Source organism: Typopeltis vanoorti, chromosome 3, assembly GCF_054136105.1.
Source record: "Typopeltis vanoorti isolate ZY-2024b chromosome 3, IOZ_Tvanoo_1.0, whole genome shotgun sequence".
In the NCBI taxonomy this organism is placed as follows: Eukaryota; Metazoa; Arthropoda; class Arachnida; order Uropygi; family Thelyphonidae; genus Typopeltis; species Typopeltis vanoorti.
The window spans coordinates 173,437,177-173,452,008 of record NC_143551.1 but is presented as its reverse complement, the minus strand read 5'-3'; the positions used below and the strand labels follow the sequence as shown (position 1 = coordinate 173,452,008).

The following is a 14,832-nucleotide window of genomic DNA, read 5'->3' as shown; positions in this document are numbered from 1 at the left end:
GATGTGGTATCCCTGCAAGAGGATTTAAATAAGCTAGATAGATAGGCAAATGAATGGGGATATCAGTTTAATGCAGCAAAATGTAAGGTCTTGAGGTTTGGGAAACATCGATGGGATGCTGCATACTCTATGGGAGGAGTTATACTGGAGGAAGTAGGGGAGACAAGAGATCTGGGGTTGATGATTGATAGAAACCTGAAGTTTAGGGGACATATCGCAAAGGTGGTGAAGGTAACACAGAGGATTGCTGCAATTATGAGAAGGACACTGACCTGCAGAGACAAGAGGGTTATCATTCCGTTGTATAAGTCTCTGATCAGACCACACTTGGACTATTGTTCTCAGATTTGGTCCCTAGGATTTGAAGGGGATAAATTAACTGTGGAAAGGATACAAAGACAGATGACAAAGATGGTTTCAGGACTGTACAAGCATAGTTATGACGATCAGCTGAGGGAATGTGGACTTCAGAGTTTGGTGGATAAAAGAAGGAGAGATGATATGATTGAGACTTTTAAACTGTTGAGAGGTGGTTACAGGGTTGACACCGGGAGTTCTTTCGCTTGGTTGAACAGCGGGAAGGAGTGATGACAAGAGGCCATCCCTGGAAGTTACCAAAGGAAACTGTGAGCAAGAGGTAAGGAGCGGTTTCTTTGTGTGGAGGGTGGTTGAACCGTGGAATGCATTGCCTGATGGAGTGGTGGGAGCGAGAACGGTCAATGAGTTTAAGGAGTGGTATGGTAGACTTTGTGTTTCTTAGGGGGGGCCTCCCCTCAATGAGTCTCGACAGACTTTATGTTCTTAGGAAGGACCTCCTACGATGAGTCTTTTGACTCCATGGAGGCCTGAATAATAATAATAATAATAATAATAATAATAATAATAATAATAATAATATAACTCGAGTTGGTATACCAGCAAATCCAACAGGAGCATTCACATTAAGTTTCTGTAATATGCCATTCATCTCCATTTCATTTACCTTAGTTCCCGTATGAGCCATTGGTTCCATCATTCCTGCAATATCACCACCCAGATGATATACTCTTGCAAAGTGTTCACTTAGTAATTCTATTATTTTGACTGATTCAGTTACCTCTCTACCATCAGCATTCCTTAAGATCATTCTGCCATATACATTCTTTCTTTTATTTGCAACATATCGAAAGAACTGTTTGGGATTTTCTTTAGCCTGCATTGTTAACTTCCTTTCATAATCTGCTTTTGCCTTTCTTACCACACTAGTTACTCTTCTGGCCTGTGCCTTGTACTGTTTATGTGCCTGCAGGTCACCTTTCTCCTTGAATTCCCTCCACAATTGTTTCTTTTTTTGCAGTTCCAGTGTGATTGTGTTATTCATCCATTTAACTCCCATTTGATTTACTCTCCTGACTTTAGGTATGCAGTCTACCATTACCTCCATCAAACACTCCTTTACTACTTCTCATGCACTATCAACATCTAATCCTTGCAGTTTTACATGCCATGGCACCGATCCAAGCAATCTCCTAAACTTTTCATACTTACCAGCCCTGTAATTCCATATATACCCCATCTTAACTGAAAATTCCACACAATTAGCCACCTCCCAGGTCAAGGCTATATGATCACTCTCACCAGTTGGTGGCAATGTGGTCATATTCATTATAGACAAATTCTCAGATGCAATTACTAGATCGAGCACTCTCGAATCCCTAGTATATTCCATTACATGCTGACTCAGGTAATTATCCCTTATTAACTGCATAAAATCCATTTCCTTCCTCTCATGTGTCCTCTCCTCCTTCCAGTCTATGTTACCATAGTTGAAATTCCCCATAATAATTACCTGTCCTCCACTCATTGAGTCCATTTGCTGATGCATACTATCTCCATCGTCTTTTCCATCCCCTGGTCTATATACAGCAGCATCCAACTCTATATTTTGTTCTGCTGGCCTCATTCTCACACTATATAATCTCAGATGTACTATTTTCACTGTCCTGCAGTCAAACTTCTACTCTCTTTAGTTACAGTTCATCGGCTATCATCAATAACACTGCTCCCCATTCTTTTCTCTCTATGTTCCCTGAACACACTACACCCTTCACATTCTATCCCACTAACTATATCATCTTCTATTAGCTGTGTCTCACTAATGCCAATAACCTTTGGTTGTGATGAGCCAACCAGTGCCAAAAATTCTTCTTGCTTGTTCCTAATGCTCCTGGCATTAGTGGGCCTAAGGGGATTTTTGCATAAAGTGCAAAAGTCCCCTTAGGCCCACCCCTATCCAGACACTTTATACTAACTATCCCATTCTAGTTTGTTACTAGTGGTACTAACTTAGGCATAATATACACATTCTTGCACTCAACTCCTCACTAATGTCTGGATATCCACTCAACAGCTCAGCCACCTCCCCTAAAAGCTCCAGTTTCCCTGATTCTGCATATCTCCACTTTCATTTCATTCAACAACACTTTTTTCCAGTCTCTGAACATGAAATCCATTCAGCAAATCATTCTTCTTGTGTAAGTCCTTTTGCCCATCAGACTCACTCCACACCACTCCTCTTGCACTCTCCTCTATCACTCTTTTTCTTTTGCTACTTCCAAGATGCAGTATTGGGTTTGGGTCTGTCAACTGAGATGGTCATTGAACTCAAGGGAACTTGCTGTCATGTTCCTCAACCCACTTCAATGCTTTACACAATTTGTGGTATGACACACACACACACACACACACACACTGTCTTGTTGGAAGTACCTATTTGACAATGGATAAACTACAGCCATGAATGGGCGAGCATGATTAGTGGTAATGTTAAGACAGGCTGTTTGACTCAGGCAGTGTTCAACTGGTATCAAGGGACCTAATATGTGCAAAGAAACCATTTCCCATCCCATTAAATCCCTACCACCAACTTGTGCTGTTGCTACTGGGCAGGAAGGGTCAATGACCTCAATTTGTTGCTGTCTTATTCTTTTTTATTTATTTATTTATTATTTTTTTTTATTATCTCATAGTATTATTACACCAGATCATAGAGGTCAAATTCATGTATTTTATATAGCACCTTCTCTGGGGTGTTATAAAGTTCACATTTGGAAATATTCATACAATTTAGTAAATGCACTGGCGATGCTTCCTCGATATTACAGATTTTGCATATGAGGAAGACTTTTATGCCCTTGCTAAACTTGATTGGTCTTGTGTGGCCGGTCTTGAGGCAAGATATCATGGTAGTGGCAAAGCGATTAAACTTGGAGTTGATGGTAGCTCCTGGTTTTTCTGCTGAATACTAGTGGTGAGTCATGTCCTGGAGAATCGTTCTTTTTATGTTTTCTTTTCAGTGGTTTTAAAAAGATCAAAAGATCTCTGGTATCACTTGATGATGCAGCCATTTTTGCTACTTCATCTGCAGTTTCATTTCCCTTTAATCCTACATGGGATGGGATCCACTGGAAAATTATTTCAGAATCCTTATGTCGTTTGTTTATGTTTTTTTGCTATGTCTCTAAGTATTTCTTGATGGCTAGTGTAGCAGTTCTTAATAGCTTGAAGGACAGCTAAGGAATTGGTGAAAAATATAAACCCCTTTGGGTTTTGTTTATCAAATGTTGCAGTGCTGTGTTAATGGCTATTAATTCTGCATGGTATGAGTTGCATCCAATACAACTATTGCATCCAATAGTTGTTTTTAGTTCGATATTTTGAGAGCCATAGATGAGGATGCCACTCCCAGAATTGCCATTTGGATTTTTGGAGCCATCTATGTAGCTCTTTATTGAGTCAGGTTCATATTCCATTATTTTTGAAAGAGCTAATGATCTCAAGATTTCAGGGTTTTTTGGGCTTTTTTTCTCATGTTTCCCTATTTCAAAGTTGATAACTATATTTTTCTTGTCTTGATTTGGAGGAAATGCTGGGTAGTTGGCTATTTTATTTGGACATTCTGAGGAAATTTTATTTTCCATGATTTCATGCATTGTTGATTTTTTCTTTATTCTGTTTGTTGGTTGCCAATTTTTGAAAAGTTCACTTGTTCTATGATGTGCAAGGTTGGCTTCTTTTTCTACAAATTTAGTAAGATTTTTTCATCCTGAAGGTTATTTTCTTGATCATAAATTAGTAAATAATAATATTTGGTTTACCGATCAAGTGTTGATCAATTTTATTAACTGAACCAATTAGTTTCGCCACACTTATCTGTTGGCATTTTCAGGGCACTGACATATAGGTTTAAACAATCTCACAATTATGCGTAACTGCAAAACTGACAAGAATAAAAAACTGACTAGAATAATTACAAATAAAATAGTATCGAACGTGAGTGAAATACGTATCGTGTGTACAAGATCAGCTAGCTGTTGCTGAGGAACTTTCTGTAGTTTGTATTAAAGTTCATTTCTTCCATTTTTAAGGTTCTGATTAGGGTTTTCCATATCTCTGGGAGTATTAGGCCTTGATTTCTGTTAAGGTTGACATTAGAACGAGCGACTGTGGTGGCTGCTTCTTTGAAAATTCTCGAATGGTAATCTTCCTCTATGTAAGGGGAACAGCTTTTGTCCCACTCGATGACATGGTTAGTTGTAGAGAAATGAGACGATAGGCCAGAAATGTCCTGTCTGTTGTTTTTGACATAGCCAATGTGCTCCTTTTGCCTGATTTCGAGGCTTCTCGAAGTCTGTCCGATGTAACTAGAGCCACATGAGCATGGAATATTATAAACTCCAGCATATTTATAGAAAGGATGGTTGTCTTTTGGAGATCTTAGGTTTACGAATAGATTCTATTGGTTTAAATGTTACTCTTATTTTGTGTTGTTTGAGGAGATTGGTGAGCTTGTTGGAGATACAACTTACAAACGGAATTGCAATCGTTTTTATATATTGAATATCTTCTCGTTCTCTTTGTGGTGGTTCAGAGAAAAGGAGGAAGATTACCATTCAAGAATTTTCAAAGAAGCAGCCACAGTCGCCCATTCTACTGTCAACCTTAACAGAAATCAAGGCCTAATATTCCCAGAGATATGGAAAACCCTAATCAGAACCTTAAAAATGGAAGAAATGAACTTTAATACAAACTACAGAAAGTTCCTCAGCAACAGCTAGCTGATCTTGTACACGCGATACGTGTTTCACTCACGTTCGATACTATTTTATTTGTAATTATTCTAGTCAGTTTTTTATTCTTGTCAGTTTTGCAGTTACGCATAATTGTGAGATTGTTTAAACCTATATGTGAGTGCCCTGAAGATGCCAACAGATAAGTGTGGCAAAACTAGTTGGTTAAGTTAATAAAATTGATCAGCACTTGATCGGTAAACCAAATATTATTATTTAGTAAGATTTTCTTTCCACCTAATTTTTAAAGGAACAAGGTTGGATTCAAATTCTGCTATTTTTCCAGGAGTTGTATTCCTTAGTCCACATATGCCGGCTGAGTGGCTAGCATATTTGCTCCCCAGCCAAAAGGCTGAGGGTTCGAATCCCGCTGGACATGGATGTTTGTGATTATCTGTGAAAATACTAGTGGTGGTGGTTGGTGGTAGATGGCATTGGTGTAGGTGATGAACGTAGTTGTAGTTGATAGATTGAGTGGTGGAGACGGAGAGTTGTGTAGTAGGTACCCTCCCTCAATGAGTCTTTGGACTCCCTGGAGGTGTTATGTAATAATAATAATATGATTCTAGCTGCATTTTTCTGAATTTTTATAAGCTTGTCTAAACTGGTTTGTGATGTTTGCATCCAGATAGGCGAATCATATTCCATTATGGGTTGGATAATAGAGGTGTATGTGACTTTTAAGGTTTTAGCATTGGCTCCCCTCTCTTAACCTGAGATACTTTTCATGATATTTAGTCTTCTTTTTACTCTGATTGCAACATGGTTGATATGTTTATTGAAGCTTAGTGATGGATCCAGAGTAACTCCAAGGTATTTGGGGTTTTCATTAAAGGTAATTAGGTGACTGTTTAGCTTAATCTTTGGTCTCCACTTTCTGAGGTGGTTATTAATGGTAAATACACACATTTCTGATTTAGTAGGATTAATTTTGATTTTTTGGTTTTCACAGTATGTAGATAAACTTTCAATGGTTTTGTTTAAGTGACCTTGTGCTGTTTCCAGGTTGTTGTGATCTGAGAATACGACCAAATCATCAGCAAACATAACTATCTTTGTTTCTTTATTTATATTTTTATCTAAGTCATTTAAGTAGATGGAAAAAAGGAGCAAGATCAAAATGCTGCCTTGAGGGAGTCCCTGTCTTATTTTTACTTTCTTGGAAAAGATATTATTTATTCTAACTCGAATTGTTAGAAATTCATAAATTCATCTATTTCTTAGAAAGTCATAAATCCAGTTCAGAACTTTCCCTTCTATTCCAATATGACAAAATTGAGAAAAGGGTTTCTGCCTCCACACCTTGTCAAAGACATTGCTAAAATCTATAAACACTGCAATGGTGGATTTGGTAGGTTTGGTCTGGAAGTTATCTTGAATTTTCTGGGTTAAGTAGAAAAGATGATAAATTGTTGAGTGATTTCTTCTAAAGGCAGCCTAAAAATGTGGTAGTATACTATTTTTGTTTAGATAGTAATTCAAATGTTGGAGTATCATTTTTTCCATCAATTTGCCTGGAATGGAAGTTAGTGAAATTGGTCTATAACTTCCTGGTTGGTCTTAAGGTTTGTTAGGCTTTAAGATTGGTCATATTCTGATTCTACTAACTGTAACTTAGTACAAACTGGGACTTGTTAGACCAGGTGACATTTTTCTAGTCATCAACTTTCCATTGTTGGTGATCACGTGCCCACCAAAGCCAAATTTTCCTGTTTGTAGCTGACAGCATTGGAACCTGTAATGGCTGTCTGCATCTGTACTCCACCAATGACAGCATGCAACCAACTGTGCACCCTGAGATGATGTTCTGACCACCACTGTTGTGCTGAGCTGTGATTTAACTAGTTGTGGCCCTACTGTCATGTTTCCAAATCCTCGCCATTCTTCTCTGACCCCATACATGAATGAGCTGTTTTTTGTCTACAGGACTACCATTGGCTTGGATTTGTCTGGTTATTGCACCACTCTCTGTACACGTTAAACACTGTTGTGCACAAAAATTCCAGAAGAGTAGATAATTGCAAGATGCTGTCACCGACATCTATGTGTTAAGGCTCAAGCACTGAGAGGACGTCATGTTGGAGATTTAATGGAGTACTGACAGTACTAGGAAATTATTAAAAACTACAGCTGCGAAATTTTCCAATATAAAATGTTTTTGCTTCTGATATCTTAGATCTCTTTTCCTCTGGTAACAATTCTAGTTATTTTTCTTGGAAGAATAAAATTTACAAACAGATAGAAGGAACTGCTATGAGTTCCTCCCCCTCACCCCCACTTGCCAATTTTTACATGCAAAATTTTGAAAAAACAAACGACAGACACAGCCCCTCTCAAACTTTCTATTTTGGCTAAGCTACGTAGATGATGTGATCTCTATTTGGCCTCATGGCCCAGACACATTAAACTCCTTCCTCAGTCACCTCAATAATCTACATCTAAGAATCCATTTACGATGGAAAAAGAAAATAACAATAGTTTACCCTTCCTAGACACCTCAGTGATGCACCTTCTGAAGGTAACCTCTCTTTTGCTGTATATAGAAAACCAACTCACACAGGCAGATACATTAATAAATCTCTTCAGAAGAATTTCAGAAATGATATCACCATCCCCTACATCCAAGGCACATTGGAAAAAATACGTCTTTAAAAAAAGTACAACTTACATACAGCTTTTAAGCCCTACAGGAAACCTGCTACCCTTATCCGGTCTACCAAAGATCAGCTCCTACCTCTCTCAGTGCGTGGAGTATATAAAGCACCCTGCTACTGCAAGTTAGCTTGCTTTGGACGGAGAGGTAGAACAGCCACTATCTATTAGATGAACACAAATCTTACATCTGTAATCATGACTATGGTTAATCTGGCCTTGCAAACCATGTATTGAATGCAACTCACAAGATCTTCTGGAAGAAAACAGCTATGCTCCACCATAGTACATTTAAAAAGAAAAGACTGTTTTTGGAATCTGGTTTCATATGGACGCATGAAACTTCCCAAAATTTGGGAAACAATAATTATCAGAGGTCCCAGTTTACTTTAGAGTCACCCACATGTTTCATTAAGTATTTGTTGTCTTTTATGTGTGTGTGTGTGTGTGTGTGTGTGTGTGTGTGTGTGTGTGTGTGTGTGTGTGTGTGTGAGAGAGAGAGAGAGAGTGTGTTATTTATACTTCCTGAAGATGTCTCAATGACTGAGATGAAATATTGAAAGCATTAAAATTAATTTTTAATCATTTCCTAGTGATGTCAATACTCCATTAAACCTCCAACATGATGGCACCAGTATGTCTGGCGCAAATAATCGTATCACGCTCAAAGTCACTTAAGCTAGGCCTCTTACCCATTTTGATGTATCAAACACAAAGGACAACATCAGATACCTGTCTGCCTGATTTATATAGTACACTGCAGCTACATGATCAAACATCTTCAGGAACGGTCTATTTTTCTGAATGATGAGGTGTTCCTAATAAAGTGACCATGCAGTGTAATGTTTAGAGAAGTCTGTATACAATAGTAAGGAAATTGTTTATCAAACAGTTCTTGTCAATTGGCATGCTTCAAGAAAAAATTCACTATCTCTGATATGGGTTAACCAACACTTAACTGTGAAACAAAGACTTAATTTTAAATTGTTTAAATTTATAACATACCGTAGTTATTGAACTTACCAAACTGATCATAATTGGAAACTTTTCCCTCTGATTTTCCTCTGATACGTCTTCCATGTGCATCAACTATTAAGTAAACAAAGAAATTAATTAAATACACCAGAAAACTGACAGCAAGAGATCAAATATTAATGCATTGCATGATTTTAATATAGTAATGAATTAGATACATAAATACCTAAAAGTAGCTTCATTTTCACCACTTAAATATTTAATTTTCAGTAGGGAAATCAATTCTATTTAGTAGCTAGAAAGCACTGATAACATAGAAGCAAGGAAGATGGAGACTTTTGCTATAAATACTTAGCAGAAGAATTCCAACATTTTTCAAAAATCAATAACATACAAAACAAAGGCAATCTTCAGAAATTATTATTATTATTATTATTATTATTATTATCTGGGTATCCCTATGTACAACAACTCATCAATCAGAGTTTACAATAATTATTGTAAACTCGGATTGATTACAAATATTATTCACACAATGTCTATCATACCACTCTTTAAATTCATTCAATAATAATGCACTCACAACTACCTCCTGGTAAACCGTTCCAATTTGTTCACCTCTTCCAAGCCAAATATGTAATGCTCCTATCCTCAATAACCATATTCAGTTTTCTCTGACCTCCTATCATGCATGAAAAAATTTCTTCTGCATCTATCTTATAAACCATTCAATGTAACTAAAATATCTCCATTACATCCTCTCTTTAGTTCCTATCAGCAATATTTTATAATTCACAAACCTTCAACTTTTCCTTATAAGAATTTGTTGTTTCAAGGATACTTGCGACATAAGACTGAATGATATAATCATGTAATCACAAGAAAGATATTTATTTAACCAAATATTTTGGTCTGGAAATAGCAGACCATCGTCAGTGGTATTACAAGAACAGTTTAAAAAATACAAGCTAGAATACTAACAATAGATCGTTAAAATTAGAACACGCCACGTGATGTTATATCACTAAGTATGAAACGGAATATTTTGAAGTAGAAACATGACCGAATTTGCTATTAAAAAAAAAAAATTAATTAATGAGTAATCTTGATTAGACTTTCCCAGATTTTTGATATAGATATACAGTCATTACGATTCAGGTTGGGGCGATGGAGCAAGGCCTCCACGCTTTCCTTGAACAAACGTTCGTACCTATAATGGGATCTATGTAAGAGGCGAGTCCTGGACCAAAGGATGCTGTGGTCAGTTTCAATCCCGTGTTGAGCCAATCCAGACTTTTCAGGTTTGTTATGAAGACTGGATGAATGATGTTCTTGGATTCTTTTTTCAAGATAACGTCCATTTTGTCCAAAATAAGAGAGATCACAGTTGCACGGAATTTGATAAACTCCAGGAAGAGATAAAGGTGAGCATTTGTCTTTAGGAGAAGGAAAATGAGAAGACAATTTGTTAATAGGTGAATACGTAGTTGTTAAATCATATTTCTTTAAAATTCTTGCGATAGGTTCTGAAATACTGGAGATATAAGGAATAGGCACTCGACGTATTGAAACTTTGTTGTTTTGTGGAGGATTATAAGAATTGAGAAGACGTTGAGTACTTTTTTCAGAAAAGCCATCGAGTTTCATGTGTTGTTGGACAGTAGAAAGTTCTTTCTGTAGATAATCAAAAGTAGAACAATTAGTTTCGGCTCTTCTGATGAGGCATTTTATAATTCCTGTTTTTTGACATGGATGATGGGCTGATTCTTTAAGAATATAATGACCTGTGAATGTTGGTTTCCTGCATACTGTAGTTGTAAGAATATTTGAAGGTGATCGGATGAGGAGAACATCTAAAAAAGATAACTGGTTGTTTTCTTCTAATTCCTTAGTAAACTTTATGCGATGATGCAAGGAATTAATACTGTTTAAAAAGGAAGGTAAAGCGTTTTTGCTGTGAGGCCAAATAGTAAATATGTCATCTATATATCTTACCCAAAGAGATGGTTGAGGGAAAATAGATGCGAAGAGGACTTTTTCTAAATGTTCTAAATAAAAGTTGGCTAAAGCCGGAGAAAGAAGACTTCCCATGGCTGTTCCTTCTACTTGGCTATAAAATTTGTTTTGACATACGAAATATCCAAAATGTATTACGAAATCTAATAGTTTTATAATATCTTGAGGAAAGATGTCAGCAAGTAATTTTAAAGTTTCCTTGAGAGGTACATTGCCATATAAAGATTCTATATCAAAACTAACCATAAGATCTGTAGGTTGTAATGAGACATTTTTTAATTTTTCTAAGAAATCTGAGGAGTTTTTTAAAAAAGATATATAGATGACATATTTACTATTTGGCCTCACAGCAAAAACGCTTTACCTTCCTTTTTAAACAGTATTAATTCCTTGCATCATCGCATAAAGTTTACTATGGAATTAGAAAAAAACAACCAGTTATCTTTTTTAGACGTTCTCCTCATCCGATCACCTTCAAATATTCTTACAACTACAGTATACAGGAAACCAACATTCACAGGTCATTATATTCTTAAAGAATTAGCCCATCATCCATGTCAAAAAACAGGAATTATAAAATGCCTCATCAGAAGAGCCAAAACTAATTGTTCTACTTTTGATTATCTACAGAAAGAACTTTCTACTATCCAACAACACATGAAACTCAATGGCTTTTCTGAAAAAAGTACTCAACGTCTTCTCAATTCTTATAATCCTCCACAAAACAACAAAGTTTCAATACGTTGAGGGCCTATTCCTTATATCTCCGGTATTTCAGAACCTATTGCAAGAATTTTAAAGAAATATGATTTAACAACTATGTATTCACCTATTAACAAATTGTCTTCTCATTTCCTTCTCCTAAAGACAAATGCTCACCTTTATCTCTTCCTGGAGTTTATCAAATTCCGTGCAACTGTGATCTCTCTTATTTTGGACAAAATGGACGTTATCTTGAAAAAAGAATCCAAGAACATCAATCATCCATTCTTCATAACAAACCTTTTTGGCTCAACACGAGATTGAAACTGACCACAGCATCCTTTGGTCCAGGACTCGCCTCTTATACAGATCCCATTATAGGTTCGAACGTTTGTTCAAGGAAAGCGTGGAGGCCTTGCTCCATCGCCCCAACCTGCATCGTAATGACTGTATATCTATATCAAAAATCTGGGAAAGTCTAATCAAGATTACTCATTAATTAATTTTTTTTATTTTTAATAGCAAATTCAATCATGTTTCTACTTCAAAATATTCCATTTCATACTTAGTGATATAACATCACGTGGCGTGTTCTAATTTTAACTGTCTAATGTTAGTATTCTAGCTTGTATTTTTAAAACTGTTCTTGTAATACCACTGACGATGGTCTGCTATTTCCAGACCATAATATTTGGTTAAATAAATATCTTTCTTGTGATTACGTGATTATATCATTTTCCTTATAAGGAGCATTCTGTACATCTGCAGTCATTTTAATCACCCACCTCTAAATCCTCTCCTTCCTCTTATCAAAGAAACCCAGGCAATTAAAACTGAATGCAGTAGTCCATATGCATTCAGATTTAATTGGATTAAGGATAAGGATTAATAATCTCCTTATCCTTAGTGATTTTTTGGTGCATCCTTCTCACTTCTGGAATATATTCTCCAAACATCAACTCCATACTGCCTGTAAAGCTCTGGCCTCATCAATTTCATGTAGTGACATCATCAATGTAATACACAGCTTATAATTTTCAGCCAAAAATCTTACTTCATGTGACATAACAATCATTTATTGTAAATTAAACACCATTAGAAATAACTTCTGCCCATCAGTGTTTCTGCTCTCTCTCCAATCACACATTCTCTCTCTCTCTCTCTCTCTCTCTCTCTCACACACATCCAAATAGCTTCATTATAAGAATATCTAATGAAGATGCTGAAATCCTGACATTTTTTTCTTGCACCTCCTACAAAAAATGATGATCAAAGGAAATCATCTCCTACAACATCAAGATGCAAGTGCAACATATGCCTTCTGTGATCTTTCACCAGAAAGACGTAAGACACATCCTAAATAACTAGATACCAATAAATTTCTGGTCTTGATGGTATCTACCCAAATGTACTCAAAAGTTGCAAAAGCTCTAGAACACTCTTTGAATCTAAGTGCTCTTTAGGCTATCAAACTGCTGACATACTGCACTACCCTCAGTCAACTTCTTCACTGTGTGGTTGCCAACCAATTAAGCAATAATCAGTATGGATTCTGTTGCTTGATCCATAATTGATCTCATAGCCTAGACAACACACACAGTACATGTTCCATGAAAAGGAAAAAATAAACTGCACTATTGCTCTTGATGTTTACAGAGCATTTGATTAGATTGAGCATTAAGGCATGTTTAATGAATTGCCATTCTTTGCTCTACCTTCCACTCTAAACTGATGAGATCTCAAAGATTGGAATCTTCCACAGCTAAGACTTCAAGTATGTTTAGGTATTCTTTAATGAGGAAAGGATAATCTAGTCACCCTTGAATGCTACCAAAGCACAGTCCATTTTTCCATACAAAAAAAAAAAAAAAAAAAATCTAAATTCACCATCCCATGCTTTTAGTAATGCACAAATCACTTGACAGGATCAGATCTCTCTCTTTCAGAATGAAATTAATCTCTAGACATTCCTGGCAGAAACATATCATGCTATCTCATTCACATCGGGATGATCGACACTCTCTCACCATCACTCCAACTGTCTAGTGGGGTAAGAGAAAACACAGTCTGAAGAAATTCTGTGCTTGTGTTTCGAAGGATGTGCCATATCTTAATGGTTCTTTGATTGTAACCAAATCCAGTGGAGGGACTAATGTATTTGTTTTAGGATATGTTAGAAAACAATAAGTAAACAAAAAACCATCCACAGTGAAGAACCAGAGAGAAAACTAGAGACTGCACTGTATAGGACAGAAAGCAGTTCAAAAGATGGTAAATCTGTTATGCCTGACCCAATCAAATGTTCTAGAAATGTTGACAAATCTTTATCTCTTGTACCCAGTGGTGTGTTGGGACTGGCTCACACCGGCTCGTGCGAGCTTTTTGTTAAAATTTTTCAAATTTAGTGAGCCGGTTGTTAAATTTTTAAGTCGGGCAAGCCAGTTATTAAAATTCTTTATGAAAGGATAGATGATGAATGGTAGTATATACTTTTTCTTGTAAATATTTTGAAATTGTATAATAAACACTTACATATATTATTATTATTATTATTATTAAAAATAAATGCATAAAGGAGAATTCACAAAACACAAACTCAATTTACGAACGGGAATTTGGAAACGATTTTATTTACTAAACAATGTCTGTATTCATTAAAACACAAACACATTATCAAAACTCCTGAACTGGGTATTTGAATAAATAATAATGCCTTGTTTTTCGGTGAATTTCCGAGAACTTGCAACATTAAGTTCTTGGAAATGCAACATTGTTGCACTATCGATAAATACAAAAATTTGTCACAACGGTTACAGTCTCTGGCAATTTGATCGACTATGAGTGGTAATATTACTGTTACATTCTTTTTGTTCAGGATTTCATTTGATAATAGGTAAGTTGTAGGTAATATAGAAAAATTTTCTTTAATATATGTTTTTATTTCAGTTTTTTATTTTTTTTTTAATAATTAAAATAATTTTAATCAGGGCTAGAGTTTTGCGGTCGAAAAAGCGGATAGCCATTAGTTGAAAAAATGAAATAGAACGAAACTTCTTAAACATTAAAAGGACAAAATTTGAAGAAGCAGAAACAAAGACATCTGAAATCAGAAGAGTTTTTCAAAAAAGAGTGTGATTTGCCTATATGTGATTTCAATAATTTTGCTAAATATTTGGCTATGCGGTAAGTAGGTGAATCAATGCAGTCAACTATAGAACAGAGAGGAATGTCTGTCTTGTGAATTTTTGGTAGACCATAAAATCTAGGAGGTCTTGCAAAATGCGTTTTTAACCTTTCTATAGTGTCTGCATCTAAACTTATACCTCACTGTCACTTTTCCTTTGTCTGCTTTAGTGATAACAAGGTGACTGTTGCTTCT

General features: G+C 36.0%; 1 protein-coding gene across 5 annotated transcripts in view; it reads right to left on the bottom strand.

Moving 5' to 3' along the window:
- Positions 1-14,832, bottom strand: part of LOC150108743 (twitchin-like) — a 2,666,638-nt gene that overhangs the window by 372,237 nt on the left and 2,279,569 nt on the right. For all 5 annotated transcript variants that reach the window (XM_090390962.1, XM_090390961.1, XM_090390964.1 and 2 more), the window contains one exon: positions 8,784-8,849. In XM_090390962.1, coding sequence (XP_090247088.1) covers positions 8,784-8,849 — 66 coding nt within the window. The remainder of the gene's footprint in view (positions 1-8,783; positions 8,850-14,832) is intronic.